Source organism: Lepidochelys kempii, chromosome 2, assembly GCF_965140265.1.
Source record: "Lepidochelys kempii isolate rLepKem1 chromosome 2, rLepKem1.hap2, whole genome shotgun sequence".
Classification (NCBI taxonomy): domain Eukaryota; kingdom Metazoa; phylum Chordata; order Testudines; family Cheloniidae; genus Lepidochelys; species Lepidochelys kempii.
This window is the reverse complement of record NC_133257.1, coordinates 49,724,811-49,740,058: the sequence shown is the minus strand read 5'-3', so window position 1 is coordinate 49,740,058 and position 15,248 is coordinate 49,724,811. Positions and strand designations below refer to the sequence as shown.

General features: G+C 42.7%; 1 protein-coding gene across 3 annotated transcripts in view; it reads left to right on the top strand.

Moving 5' to 3' along the window:
• The first annotated feature begins 4,060 nt into the window (after positions 1-4,060).
• Positions 4,061-15,248, top strand: part of LRRCC1 (leucine rich repeat and coiled-coil centrosomal protein 1) — a 38,315-nt gene continuing 27,127 nt past the window's right edge. Inside the window, exons 1-6 of one of the 3 annotated variants that reach the window (XM_073330672.1) lie at positions 4,061-4,323; positions 6,117-6,322; positions 6,758-6,823; positions 10,317-10,484; positions 13,194-13,363; positions 13,463-13,690. In XM_073330672.1, the coding sequence (XP_073186773.1) occupies positions 4,265-4,323; positions 6,117-6,322; positions 6,758-6,823; positions 10,317-10,484; positions 13,194-13,363; positions 13,463-13,690 (897 nt within the window). In that variant the 5' untranslated portion in view covers positions 4,061-4,264. Of the gene's footprint in view, positions 4,324-6,116; positions 6,323-6,757; positions 6,824-9,126; positions 9,293-10,316; positions 10,485-13,193; positions 13,364-13,462; positions 13,691-15,248 lie in introns of those variants that run through there. The other 2 variants (XM_073330673.1, XM_073330674.1) reach the window with 2 other exon arrangements.

Here is a 15,248-nt window from a genome sequence, read left to right as displayed (position 1 = left end):
CTGCCGCTCACAAAAGCTTATGCTCAAATAAATTGGTTAGTCCCTAAGGTGCCACAAGTACTCCTTTTCTTTTTGCTCCCTGTACAGGGATCCCTCTGTGACGAAGCGGGACTCTTCTTAATGTGTCCTCTGAATATTGTGGGGGTGCCTCAGTTTCCCCTATGCAGTTCTTAAGTATCTAGGTGGTGGGATAAGGGTGTATGATTGTTTCAGAGCCGTAGAGAGCACGTATGTGCAGGGGTCTGGACACAGAGAATGGCCAACACCCTGTTTCCTGGCAATTGATGGCCTGGCCCTTCCCCCCTACAACGTGAGAGCTAAAGGTATTGGAGAATTAAGGAATCAGGTGACCTTCTAGCCCGGGAAAGGGACAAAGCCCAGAAGAGGAGGTGCTGGAGAGAGTTTCAGTTTGGGGCTGGCTGGGGACAAGGAGTGAAGTGCAAACATGGTTGTCCGGCTCACTGCCCCCCCCAAAATGGACCCCGCTGAGGGGTCCTGTTCTCTGCACCTACAAGCTCCGTTTTAGACCATGTTCCTGTCGTCTAATAAACCTTCTGTTTTACTGGCTGGTGGAGAGTCACGTCTGACTGCGAAGTTGGGGTGCAGGACCCTCTGGCTTCCCCAGGACCTCACCTGAGCAGACTCGCTGTGGGAACCGCATGGAGGGGCAGAGGATGCTGAATGCTCCGAGGTCAGACCCAGGAAGGTGGAAGTTGTGTGAGCTGTGTGTCCTGCAGACAGTCTGCTCCCAGAAAGGAGACTTCCCCAGAGTCCTGACTGACTTCGTAGGGAGCAGTTGCAGAGCATCACCCGGGGACTCCGTGACACCCTCTCCCTGCAGCTGAAAAGCAATGCGTGCAGGTAGCGGGGTAGGGGTGAGGTGGGGTGGGATGAGAATGGAGTTTGCAGAGCTTTCTGCAGCTGGGGAAGAAATCTGGGGTTGGGTCTGACCCGGCCCCAGATGCCATGCCCCACATCCCCTCCCAACAGGGGTTGGGAGATCCAGGCCCATTAGGTGCAATGGGTTGACCTGGTGGCCCCAATTCTTTCCAGCCGGGCTGTCCCCCAAAGTGGATGCTGCTCCCCCCCAGGAGAAGCTATTGTGGAAGGCTTAATAGTGGAGCTGCAGGAGACCAACAGAAGCTCGATAGTTGGCCTCTGGAGGCTCCTACCCTGCGCTGGGCTCTCCCCCTGCACGGCATCTGCGGATGAGTCAGACCCACCCCCAGCTGCAGGAAGCTCTGCAAAATCCCCTCCCCCACACGCATCCCTCCCCCGCTTCCTGCACCCGTGTCCGGGGGGTGGGGGGAGGAGCTACACAGTGATCTCCCACCTCTGTGCAGCTAGTGGCCGGTGCTCCCCAATGCCATGCTGGAGCCTCCACATTTATTTGACAAATAAAATTTGCAGAATTTTAAAATATTGTGCACAGAATTTTTAATTTTTTGGTGCAGAATGCCCTGAGGTGTATGATTTGCCTAGGCCCCCCCACCTCAGGACCCCCACTTTCCAAGTCCATTGCTATGGAGGAAGGCCAGGTGATGCACTGCTATGCACAGGGCTGGGTGCGGAGAGCCTTCTTGTTGGGAGTAGAGATGTGGCCAGAAGGGAGCCGCCACTCACCCGGAGCGCACCTCATGTTCGTGGGGAAGCTGGCTCTAAAGCCTTCATAGAAGGCCTGGCTCAAGGTTTTGTGCGTAGCGGAGCCCTTGACCCAAGACTCTCTCCCTTTCCCCAACAGCTCTGCTCTGGGCGGCCCTTCAGCTGAATGGTCAAGGTGCCCTTAGCGCAGGTGTGATGAATGAAGTCGGGGGGGAGCTCCCTTTGATGGGCACCCAGCCAACCAGTTAGCTGTAAAATAGCTCTTGATAGCTGTTCTCTTCTTGCTTTACCTGTCCATCCTGGGGTTGCTGAAAACATTGGCATGAAACTGGTGCACAGCTTCTGGATTTGCTGTCGCTGCTTATGCCCAAGGGTCATGGAGAGGCTCACCTCTTCCACGTCACTGTTGCTTTTCCCGTCATAGTAGACTCCTTCAGGCCACTCAGCGTTGTGTCTCTCTCCTGGGCTGTAATCTGGAGAACCTTAATTTCTCGGGAATAAAAGGGCTTTAGAGAATTAACATGGTACACTTTACATATACTGAAGGCAAATGAAAAATTCCTGTCACTATGACAAATCTCCTGAGTTTGGGAGTCTGACTCCTGATGGGTTTCAAAGAAGCAGCCATGTTAGTCTGTATCCGCAAAAAGAACAGGAGTATTTGTGACACCTTAGAGACTAACAAATTTATTTGAGCATAAACTTTTGTGGGCTACAGCCCTGTCAAGTTTCCTCCCCCACTCTGAACGCTAGGGTACAGATGTGGGGACCTGCATGAAAACCTCCTAAGCTTATCTTTACCAGCTTAGGTCAAAACTTCCCCAAGGTACAAAATATTCCACCCTTTGTCCTTGGATTGGCCGCTACCACCACCAAACAAATACTGGTTACTGGGGAAGAGCTGTTTGGAAACGTCTTTCCCCCCAAATACTTCCCAAAACCTTGCACCCCACTTCCTGGACAAGGTTTGGTAAAAAGCCTCACCAATTTGCCTAGGTGACTACAAACCCAGACCCTTGGATCTTAAGAACAATGAACAATCCTCCCAACACTTGCACCCCCCCTTTCCTGGGAAATGTTGGATAAAAAGCCTCACCAATTTGCATAGGTGACCCCAGACCCAAACCCTTGGATCTGAGAACAATGAAAAAGCATTCAGTTTTCTTACAAGAAGACTTTTAATAGAAATAGGAGTAAATAGAAGTAAAGAAATCCCCTCTGTAAAATCAGGATGGTAGATACCTTACAGGGTAATTAGATTCAAAACATAGAGAATCCCTCTAGGCAAAACCTTAAGTTACAAAAAAGATATACAGACAGAAATAGTTATTCTATTCAGCACAATTCTTTTCTCAGCCATTTAAAGAAATCATAATCTAACACATACCTAGCTAGATTACTTACTAAAAGTTCTAAGGCTCCATTCCTGTTCTGTTCCTGGCAAAAGCAGCATATAGACAGACAAAGACCCTTTGTTTCTCTCCCTCCTCCCAGCTTTTGAAAGTATCTTGTCTCCTCATTGGTCATTTTGGTCAGGTGCCAGCGAGGTTACCTTTAGCTTCTTAACCCTTTACAGGTGAGAGGAGTTTTCCTCTGGCCAGGAGGGATTTTAAAGGGGTTTACCCTTCCCTTTATATTTATGACAAGCCCACTTCATCGGATGCATGCAATGGAAAATGCAGTAGCACGATTTTGTATACACAGAGAACATGAAACAATGGGTGTTAACCATGCACACTATAACGAAAGTGATCAGTGAAGGTGAGCTATTACCAGCAGGAGAGAAAAAAAACCTTTTGTAGTGATAATCAAGAGGGGCCATTTCCAACAGTTGACAAGAGCGTGTGAGGAACAGTACGGGGGGGGGATAAACATGGGGAAATAGTTTTACTTTGTGTAATGACACATCCACTCCCAGTCTCTATTCAAGCCTAATTTAATGGTGTCCAGTTTGCAAATTAATTCCAATTCAGCAGTCTCTTGTTGGAGTCTGTTTTTGAAGGGTTTTTTTGTTGTAATATTGCGACTTTTAGGTCTGTAATCCAGTGACCAGAGAGACACTGAAGTGTTCTCCGACTGGTTTTTGACTGTTATCATTCTTGACCTCTGATTTGGGTCCATTTATTCTTTTACGTAGAGACTGTCCTGATGGATTGAACGCTGAGTGTTAGCAATGCTGAGGTTCTCCACGTCGAGCACCACAGCCTGGCCATGCACGCGCACCTGTGATTACAGGGGCGTGACCAGGGGCTACAGCAGCCGTGTCTACACTAGGGGCGCTCGGGGTTAAGGCGCCCAGTCATGCTGCAGGCCATAGGCCCCAGCTGCGCAACCAACACAAGGGCGGACAGAGCCACGTTCCACTCGTTAATGCGCATGCTCACAAACGACAAGGCTTGGGGAACTTGTTCCAGAGGCGGCCCAACCGCTCTCTCTTTGAGAGGGGAGGAAGAGGAAGCGCGACGGCTCCTGCGGGGGGGGGGGGGTTGCTTTACGGCTCTATGTCGTAACGACCTCTGACCCATCCGTAAAGCTTGGAACTCGCGGGCCCCGCCCACCCCCGGCGATGCCGTTGGATTCGGGGAGCTTTAAAGGGAAAGGCGCCAGAATCCGCTGCTGGCTCCTCGGCCGCCTCCCGTAGCGCGGCGGAGCCGCTGGCAACATGGCGAGGGCTGGCGCCGTGCCTGGGGAGCTCAGCCTCATGGACAAAGGCATTGGGAGGTGGGGGAGCCGCGGAGAGCCCCGCCGGGGCCGGGGGCGTTGTAGGCTTTCTCCGGCTGGCTGGGCGGAGAGTGGGGAGGGGCTCCCGGGGGCCTAGCCGCAGGGAGTCAGGGCAGCTGTCGCGAGTGAGGGGCGGAGGGCGGGGGGGTAGAAGAAGAGGGAGCGATGATGTCGCTATTTCGATAACGGTGGGGCACGGGAGCGGGGAGACGGGCTGCTGCTGCTGGATAGCGTCCGCTTTGGTGTCCCTCCAGGAGCGGGGCCTCTGGGACCCGGTGTTACCAGGGCTACGCTGAACTCTGCACTTTCAGAGCTCCCCCGCGAGCCTGTTCCTCGGGGCAGAGTCGCAGGAAGGGGCAGAGCTGCGAGGAGTCTTTTGTGTTCTTCATGCATCCATTTCACGTCCCCTCGCCATTTATTGTAGCTACCTGTGGTCTGTCATTTATAGCGATTATGTGATCCATTTCCCTAGACTGTATTTTAAAGAGGTTTTCCGTAGTACTCATTGTGTGACCTCCAGAAACTAAGGCAGTGTATTAGAAATGCTGCACTTTCTGTTTAACACTTTTTAGCTCCAGCTAATATGTGCTCACGCTTAGATACTGTTGTCAAGGTTACTTGAGCTATTCCACAATCTTTTATATTGGGGTGTTCAGGTAAATCAGCTTCTAAAAATAAGCAGAGTAGCAAATCTTAAATCGTTTTGCCTACAAAGATGGGTATTAAGTGCATATTAAATATTAAAGTGCCTAAACAATAGCACATTTCTTTGCTTCACAGACTTTATGGTCTTTTAAAAACTTTTAGAAATAAACCCTCAGTATAAAAAGATCTAAGTCCTTATACTTACTTGAGCATGGGCAATAACCTGGCTGTAGTCAAACAAACGCTTTTGAACAGAGACAGAAATTTGCTCTTTGAGGACAAAAACCAAGAAGGCAAGTTCTTTAGTACCCTAACTAAACTGTATGTTTTTTCCTAATTGTCCACCACATTTAAGATGACAGCATTGTAGTTAATGTAGGTGGCGAGAACAGAATTTTTGTTTTAAGCATGTTTTTTATGAGAGAACGTGTGAGCAGTAGGCTTGGTCTAAATGAAAAAAATTAGGTTGATTTAACTACAAGAGTAGGTTGTGAAAAATTCACACCCCATAGCAGAATAGTTAAGTTGATCTGAGGCTTCGTCTACACTAGAAACTTCAAACCGCTGCTACAGGAGCTCTCCTACGGCAGCGCTTTGAAGTCCAAGTGTGATCAGACTTGAGCGCTGGGAGACAGGTCTCCCAGCGCTCCTGGTAATCCACTTCCACGAGGGGAATAACACCCCCAGAGCGCAGCAAGTTTCGGTGCTGTAAAGCGCCCGTGTAGACAGTGCACCAGCGCTGGGAGCTGCATTCCTCGTGGAGGCGGGTTTTTTTAGAGCGCTGGGAGACCTCTCTCCCAGTGCTGCGCCGCGGCTACACAAGCCATGTTAAAGTGCTGCCGGTGTAGACTAGTCCTCGGATACAAAAAAGATCTAACTTTTAGCGGGGAGGAGGGCTAAGGATACTGGTAAATATAGTGGATTATTTTCAAGTTTAAATATTGAGAACCTTAAATGAAAGGCAGATTATTTTGATTTGCTATAGTATACTATTCTACTTGAATAAAATATATTATTTTTGTAAATAGTGATGTGTAAAATTTGTGATTTGCACCCCTTAAACTGTTGGTTAATTTGAGATTTAGAAATGTTTTATAAGTTAATTATCTTAAGACATCTTAATTAATACTGGGTATTTTCATTTATAGCTTGTTGGAGATAACTCTAAGTTCAGAACTTCACACAATCAACCTACATTGTAACCAAATCTCCAGGATTGAAGGGCTTGGCCATATCTGGAATTTGCAGCATTTAGACTTGTCATCTAATCAAATAAATCAAATAGAAGGACTAAGTACCCTGACTAATCTTCACACTTTAAATTTGTCCTGTAATTTGATAACAAAAGTAGAGGGTTAGTATATTTTTGTTTTCTTTCCCTTTAACATTTTATGAGCCTTTTCTGAAAGTTTTGTTGAGGTTTGATTCAAGGAAGATCTTAAGCCTGTGACTGAAGTTAAGCATGTGCTTAACCCCCATTGAAGTCAAAATCCCATATTACATATTGGATTAAATTGAAGAAATAATACACAGATCATTCCAAAGGACATCATGGCAATATTTCCCAGTTGACTATTTAAAGCAGATTAAAAAGTTTTAAAATAAACTTTGATCTTCATTCCTTTTAAATATTATCAACCATAGTGTTTGTATCATAATAAACGCAGTTTATATTTGTCATTTATAGTGTCAAGTCTGACTGTCTTCCTTATTTTACCAGTCAGACATGTTTATCTCTGTGTATTTTTTTTAAAGCTCTTGCACTAACTTTTTCCCCCACTTTGTTTAGGACTGGAAAAGCTACATAATTTAACTAAATTGAATTTGTCATACAACCGCATACATGATCTTACTGGTAAGTGGATCTGGCAGTGATGTTGTCACACGTAATATAAAATATCTGACTAAATGTATTTGCAAAGAACTAAAAGATAAGAAATGCAGAACATTGGATGTCTCAGGAATTTACTACCATTGGAATATAAAGCTTTTAATCTTTAGATCATAGGTTCAAATCCTGACCAGGTCACAATTGGCTGAAATTAATTACCATTAAACAGTTAAGTGGCTAATGTGAAATGTATTAATAATCTTAAACCATCATTTGCAATGGACTTATGTTCCTCTTGTTGGTAGTATCAGCAGAGAGATCAAAGATTGTAGACATGTTTAAATGCTTTTGCTGAAGCAGAGTGGGAATCTTGAGTTGCTTGGTGCTGTGACAATGATGAACATCTGTCATGTACAGTGAGCACTATATTCACTTTTAGAAAAAACAAACCCAACATTTTTTAAACAAGGGAGAGTTCAGAAATAGTACAGCAGGAAGGAGGCCTGGGTTTTATTTTCAATTCTGCCAATGTCTTGTTGTGGTAACTTCATGTGTAAAATGCAAATTCTTCCCAACTTGATAAAGCACTTCAAGATACTCTGAATTGCGATATCCAGATACAGAATATTATTACCAGGAGATTACTATTGTAATAGTTCTGTTATGTAAAACCTTTCATCTGAGGTTCCCAAATAACTTTTTTTAATCACTTGCCCTCACAATACCCCTGTGAGGTAGATGTCCTACATGTTCTGTATTGTAGGTACTTTTTGAACACAGAAGAGAACAGCCTCTCTAAAAATGAATTTTTAGGCTAGCTTCCCGGAGTAGTCATCATATCTTACTTGTGGTCACAGCATGTAGGCAGCAAATTCCAAGTATGTGCTATTAACTGTAATACTCAATGATTTAATAGTCATATCAAGCTGTCTTGGCACTAAATAGAGAAAATGTTCCCAGTGGTGCTTGCAATATTTATCATCTACAAAGCATCCAAGCCTGACATCGACACACAAATGTATTTACACATGGTATGTGTGTTGCCACTACTATTGTGACAGCAACATCATGAAATCTTTGCACTTAATTTTGTCTTCAGTGATGTAGTCTAGGCTGATGCAATGCCATTGTGTATGGAAATTGCAGACATTGCAGCCCTGTCAATTGAACTGGCCTTCCCATCACAGTACCATAGTGATTTTTGATAGGACCGCTGGGGGGGAGAGTTGGACTGCGGGTGGCTCGGGGGGCAGGAGCTGGGCTGGGGCTGGCTGGGAAGAGACAGGGGGTGGCAGAGCCAGGCATGGGACTGCTGGGGAACACAGCTGGGATGGGGGTGGGGGGCAGAGAAGAGAAGGAGCCGAGCTGGGCATAGAACCGCTGGGGGGCAGACTCTAGATTGGACTCAGGATCCAGTAGCCGCTGGTCCAACATCTGCAGAAAAGGTGCTGGTAGTCCCCGCTGGGCACCGTCTGGGATTTGTCTGGAGTTCGCCAGGGAGGAAAAGGGCAGGGTCGGTCTGGGGAGAGGAAAATATTTTGATGACAGCACTGGGGCTGGTGGGGGGGGGTGTTTGAGGCTATTTTGATTTGGGGCTGGGGGCTGTTCCTTGGGGTCATGTGGCTGATCTCATTAGGGGATTGTCACTAGTTTTTGGAGATGGGTTGTGGGTGATGGGATTATTGGAGATCAGGGCTGGTAGTTGGGGGTGGGGATGTGTTGCTGTTGGGACCTCTGAAAAGAGAAAAGTGATGGAGTCTCACCAGAGGATTTATGTATGTTCAGTAATAATAATCCTGGTGGATGCTCCATCACGGACCATTTTTTAAATCAAGAGCTAAAAGATCTGCTGTGGGAATTATTTTGGGGAAGTTCCATAGCTTGTGTTATGCAGGAGGTCGGACTCACTAGATGATCACAATGGTCTGTTGTGGCCTTGGCATCTGTGAATTATGTATGGTCAACTAGGGATCACTTTGTCCTCTTTCAGCAGGCCAGCAGCAACTGAGGTATTACTAGGCAGGAACATAAGCATAGTTGCTGCTTATCTGTGATGTGTGCTCATACTAATGGGCTGTATTTAGACCTTGAGAACCAAAGTCTAAAATACTGCATTTATGTAAATTTTGTATACTTACTTCATTAGCTACCTTCACTTAGATTTGCAAATATAATACATATCCACTGAAGAATATTTCACATTATTGTGAAATTTACCCGTGTATAGCAAATAACTATAGAAATAGCTTTGTCTTTTGTCAGATGCTCAACATTCTTTTAATGAACTTCTTGTCAATTTTACTGTCTCTTTTTAATTAAATCTGTAGATTTGTAATCCTCACAATTTGGCCATGAATACTGAAATATATAATCCAGTGATGGAGCCATGAATTAATATGTAGTCAGGTGACACAGGGCTTACTTTTACAAGCACCTTGCAGGATCATGACCTAAGTTTCACAACTGTGAGGCAAATACAGACTTCTTCGTAGGGTATGTCTACACTACTGTGTGGTTGTAAATTAAGTTTTTAATTACTCTGGTGGTGCATGTCTGTACTTCCCTTGTTGGGTCAGTGTCCTCACCAGGAACGCTTCCACCGACCTACAAGGGGCAGTGTGGGGAGCTGAGAGCCTGGTGTCTCAGTTCGCTGGCAGCTCCCTCCCAGGAACCTGTCTGCCCAATAGGCTCCTGGTGGGCTCTTTTCTCCCCCCCACCACCTCTTTCGGCTCCCAGTTCCCCACCTTAGTGGCTGCAGAGAGTACACGTGCAGCAGAATTGGAGGTAGTGGGAACTAGACATGAGGGAGCACTGTTTTCATGGTACTGAGCCTTGTTTTATGTAAGTTTCCTGTGTTATAGTGCTTGGGGTGGAGAGGAGGAGGAGGAGTTGGTTGGGGTGGAATAGGGGGATCTACTGCTGTGTAAATTCCCATGAAGGATTACATCCACTGAAGTAGCCTCCCTGGAGCTGCTCTATTGTATTATTTACAATGTCCATAGAAGTACAGTAAACTTTTTAAGATAAAAACCTTTTCAGGGAACTATTTCCAAAATAAGTGTGATTAGACTTATTTTTGGTCACATTTTTAATCCTACATCTCTTTAAGCATTCATTTATATAATAAATATAACTTTTATTCTAAAGGCTGGCCCTAACTAAGCTGAGTAGAGTGTAAACTGCGACCTTAGTAACACATTTTGCATTTACTAAAATAGATCTTCAGGCAGAATATTCTCTATTTTTAAACAACTAATTTTTTTTAAACTGACACTATAATCCCTTTTAAAAGTTACTTCTCAAAATTAACATTCATGCAGTATTGTCTTATACTGGATAAACCTTAAGACGGAAGTGGGGCAAAATGTTGGATAATTTCAGGGCGTAAAATATTTTAATATATTTTTGTTGTTGTTAGCTTTCCTGTAAAATGCCTTATACCAACTTAGGAAATGTTTGTTCTTAAATACTTGTTTGTAATAGAAGCCACTGCTTTGTATTTTTCTGAATTTTACAGGATTTCTGGACCTTCCTGGAACCAGTCATAAAATTAGTCACATTGATCTCCACAGCAACTGCATAAGCAGTATTAACCATTTACTTCAATGTATGATGGGACTGCACTTCTTGACCAGTCTTAATTTAGAAAAAAATGGAAAGGGCAATCCAGTCTGTGACACAACAGGTATGAATAATATACTAGATAATTACTTTGAATTCTAGTTACTGTCCAAACATCAGTGGCTTCTGTGTCTTATAATCCTGTGATCTAGTTTCTGCAACTAGTAGCTTGATTCATAAATTATGGCCAGCCATCAAAAACCTAAATTCTGTCATACTGTGGTGACCTTTGTGATCAAATCTCTCTACTCCCTGATTCATGTTGTCAAAACCATGGAAGTTTTTCTTCCTTTCTACTTATACAATGTACCATGCATGCTGAAAGTCGTCTTTTTATATATATAATTTTTTTGCTACATTTAAACATTAAGGCCTGATCAGAGAAACTGTTTATTTTCAAAAGCAGCAGTTGTCAAAGGTCAGCTGAGAACTGGCTGGTCATCTGGTGTTGCTGTAGCAGGGATTTTAGTCAGTTGCAAATGGGCATAGAGGAGTTCTGTGAAACCGTCTCTATTAAAATGTGGACCACACTGGACAAAATTTGGGAACTGAAATTTTTTTTTCTTCAGCTCCTGCATAGAATTGTATTGGGGTGCTCTCTGAACATGTTGAGAAGTGTCATGGTATAACTAAAATATGACTATGTTCTGCATTCTGGTGATGAGAGTGATAATACTTGAGTTATCAGTCGTTCACACATCTCATGGGGAATTAATTTTGATCCTCCAAGCGCTAAGTTTGTCCCAATGTATTCAGTGGTACCATTCCAGAACACGGTGAGCCTGAACTGAAATTGTGAATTAAAGGAAATAATTACACTTAATATGTAGTATGCTGATTAGGAAAATGCATTTTTAAAGATGACATGTTTAAACTGAAAATCTTATTAAAGAAAGAATGCCTTGGATAAATATTATGCTGAAAATTTGTGAGTTACATTTCAGTTACCTTTAGCATGAAGGTGTTTATAGCAGTTCCCAATAGTGAACACTGTAGTTAATGTTGAAAAAACAGTTTCTGTAGTATACTTCTGGAATTGCAGGTTCATACTGTACAAAATCTTAACTTCAGTCCAAACAGTGATCCATGTTTTGGTTTCTGCACAGAGATGACATTTTTGGAAAGCTTGTGCAAAATCTGTTAAAAAACAATCAGCAATTTAAAAACAAAAAAAATAGAAAAAAAATTTTTTAAATTTTAAATTACTTTTTTTTATAAACCATTTGAAATTAAGACAAGCTATGTTAAAACCATTGAAATAAAATTTAATATTAAAGCAGTACATGTTTGTTGCTGAAGTTGTAAAGAAACCACTGGTGGAGTCGCTGAAGTCTCTAGCTAAGCACTGAAGTTGCTGGCCAAGCACTTGGAACCAGTTTGTTGAAGTGCTATATCAGCTTTTGACAGCAGTAGCTTCTTTTGCAGGTGGTAAGTGTCAGTTTCAAGGAGTTACTCAACCTTCTGTGGTCTGCTCCAGGAATGCCCCTCAGGTTCCTCTCTCTGTCACTTCTCTCTGGGCAGGGACCCATGTCCCACTCCTTTCTGAGCAGCGGTTTTAGGCTGCACTTTCACTTCACTATGTTTATTCCACACAGGCTTGACAAACATCCAGACACTGGACAATGACAGTGACAGGTTCTGGTAAAACAGCTCTTTCAAAGTAGAGTACATTTATTTAAGTACAAAAGCATACAGAGAATATGTACAAAACAATAAGAGATGTAGACGAATACTAAACATATCACACATCAGTCTTACGGGGACCATGGCAGGTTTAATTCTTCCAGCTCTTCAGGTGGGCTAGATCACTCTTGGACCACAGATCATGCCTGTTCGTTGAATCCAAAAGGAAAGTCCCTCTGTCATGTTAAATGAAGTCTTTTTGTTCCAAAAACCGTTTTGGGTTTTGTTTTTTCTTGGGCCTCTGATACCTGTTTGAACAGTATATATCAACCACCCCAAGGGTGATCCTTCTCTGGAGCTATGTAGAATCCCAGGGACTGCAGTAATCACCCCACACTGTTTTTAGTTCCTGGAACAGCTGTGGTAACGTTCCCCTGTGGAGTGAAACAAAATTCCTAACCCACAGTGATTCACAAAATAGAAATAAACTTAATACTGCAACCAGATATATTATCTTTGTATCTGTTACACAGAGAATATTTTCTTCATTTCAGTTTATCTAACTAGTTCAAGTCAATGACCAGTTTATTGAAAGTTAAGAAATTTATTGGGAGTTGAAAAAAGCAGTAAAGCTTGTTTTCCTGTTCCAATCTGTGAATAAAAACTAGCTGTGAGAGGATGAGATTCACTAGGTCTGAAATCTTAAAGGAGATTGCTTCTAGTCATCACTTCAGTTCCCTAACAACAGATATTTCCTTTTACTTAATAAATCGGTTGGTTTATCAAAACATGTCTTTTATTTTTTCTTACATATCCAGGACATACAAGGTAGTTTTATTCAATCCTCATGCAAACATTGGTGTAGCATCTGTACACTGGGGTTTACCCAGTGCAGTTATGTCACTGTAGCTACAATAGTGCAAAAAAAGCCCAATGTAGTAAGACTTCACCTATCAAGTTCCTGGAGGATTTTGTTCTGTAATGTTTCCTGTTGACTGGCTGCTTTATATTGGGGGAAGGCATTTGTGGCTCTTCTTGCTTTTAATGTTATATATTTTACTTCTAATAGAAGGTAGGGTGCCTAGAATCCAGCAGGTATCTTTTTTTTATATTTAAATTGAAATAATTTATGAATAATTCATCCCTAAAGGTTACAGAGAGATCATTCTTCAGACTTTGCCTCAGCTAACAGTCCTAGATGGAAGGAATGTATTTGGTGAACCAGTAAATTTGACAGAAGAGAATTCATCAGATTTGCAGTGTTTAGAAGGTCTCTTGGATTGTTTGGTTTCATCCAGTGTCCCCTGCCATGAAGAACAGGTGCTCTCACTGCTATTTTCAAGTGTAAAAACTGTACTAATTTAATTACTGCTATGTTGGATATGATTATTGAATCTCTTTTTTATTTATTTATTTAAGAGTTGTGTTAATTTGCGAGTGATCACCCCTCATATTGATAAGGTGTTAGCTCAGTTTCGACAACGTGCAAGTATACCAACACAAAGCACCTTCAGTTCTTCTTCAGAACCAGTCTCCTCTTCAGAACCAGAAAGGGCTAAAATTGATAATGACTTATACAATGAGATGAGGATCAAAAAACTAGAGGATCAAATTTCACAGCTCTTGCAGAAGGTTACTAGTCTTAAGGTACATCACATTTACATAAAGGCCTTTTTTATGTTTCAGATGTGCATCTTGCTGGCTGATATAGGTGTGGCAGAGTGAGGAGAGAGATGTGTATATTAATGTATGCACACTCATTTTGGAGGTAATCAGGTGCCACAAGTGATGAGGGGACAATATAAGAACATTCATAAACTTGAAAAACTATAGACAGTACTTACAACAGATCATAGGAATTTGCATACAGGATCAAATGTGTGGTCCATTTAGTTCATTATGCTGTCTGTTATCTGGGTATGATATGGGTATGACGTTAATATTTTTCTTAATCTTTTGACACATGCCACAAACCAGTTAGAAATATGAAAAGTGGTAAAATCCTAGCACTGTGAAAGTTGTTAATGATACAAAATAATGGCCCAATCAGTCTGAATTTACCTTTGGGGGTGGAGGGGATATTTTCCAGTGTATAGTGGTGGTGGTTTTTTGTTCGCTTGTTTTGGGTTTTTTTTTTTTTTTTTAATGGTAGTACATGATGTCCCTGGCATATTTATAAGAGCTTGACTAAATGCACACAAGCAATAGATGCAGTTGTTTTCCATGTCCACCAAGCGTAGGACTAGAACTAATTTTCAGCAAGGGAGATTTCCAGTGGATGTTAGGAAAGTGTTCCTAACTATAAGTATAATTTAGCAATGGAACAGGCTGTCATTGGTGGTATTTAAGAATAAGTTAGCCCATCCCAGACAAAATGTTTATCTAGGTATATTTAATTCTACCTCAGTGTGGAGGGGATGGAGTAGATTACCTCTTGAGGTTCCTTCTAGCCTTACATTTCTATGATCTCTAGTTATGAACAAACTTGATGAGATAAATTAATACATAAAGTGCTCTCTGGCACCTACATCTGTAGAGTTGAACCAGTATAATTTCACTGGGTAGAAGGGGGGCATGATTTGGGGGTGCATACCTTTGTTCAATGCTGGGCCCTAATCCTTAGAAGATGGGCTGAACTAAAATAGAGGGTCTTCAATTTTGTAGTTCCTCTATCCTGATGAGGGAGCAAATTATTAGAATACTTTATTCCCATGTTTGTTTATAACCTTGTTGTCAGATAACTTTATACTGGGGAATTTTTTTTTCCTTTCATGTGAACTGAAAGTAGTTTAGATTTTTAACTTTTCCTTTTGAGAAACAACTTTTTAACAACCTTCTTTGGTAATTGCAGAAGTTTCAAAGAGTAATGAGTAAGCAATTACCCATGATCTGGCACACTGTTCTGCCAGCATAGCTAGGTTTCCAACATGAGAGCAAAGGCTGAAATGGTTGGCTGACAAAGGGGGAGAAATGTAACTACTGTATGTGGAATCTTCTGTGATTCTATGATTGATTCTATGAACTAATGAATACCAGGGTTTGAAGGGACCTCAGGAGGTCATCTAGTCCAACCCCCTGTTCAAAGCAGGACCAATCCCCAACTAAATCATCCCAGCCAGGGCTTTGTCAAGCTTGACCTTAAAAACCTCAAAGGAAGGAGATTCCACCACCTCCCTAGGTAACCCATACCAGTGCTTCACCAGCC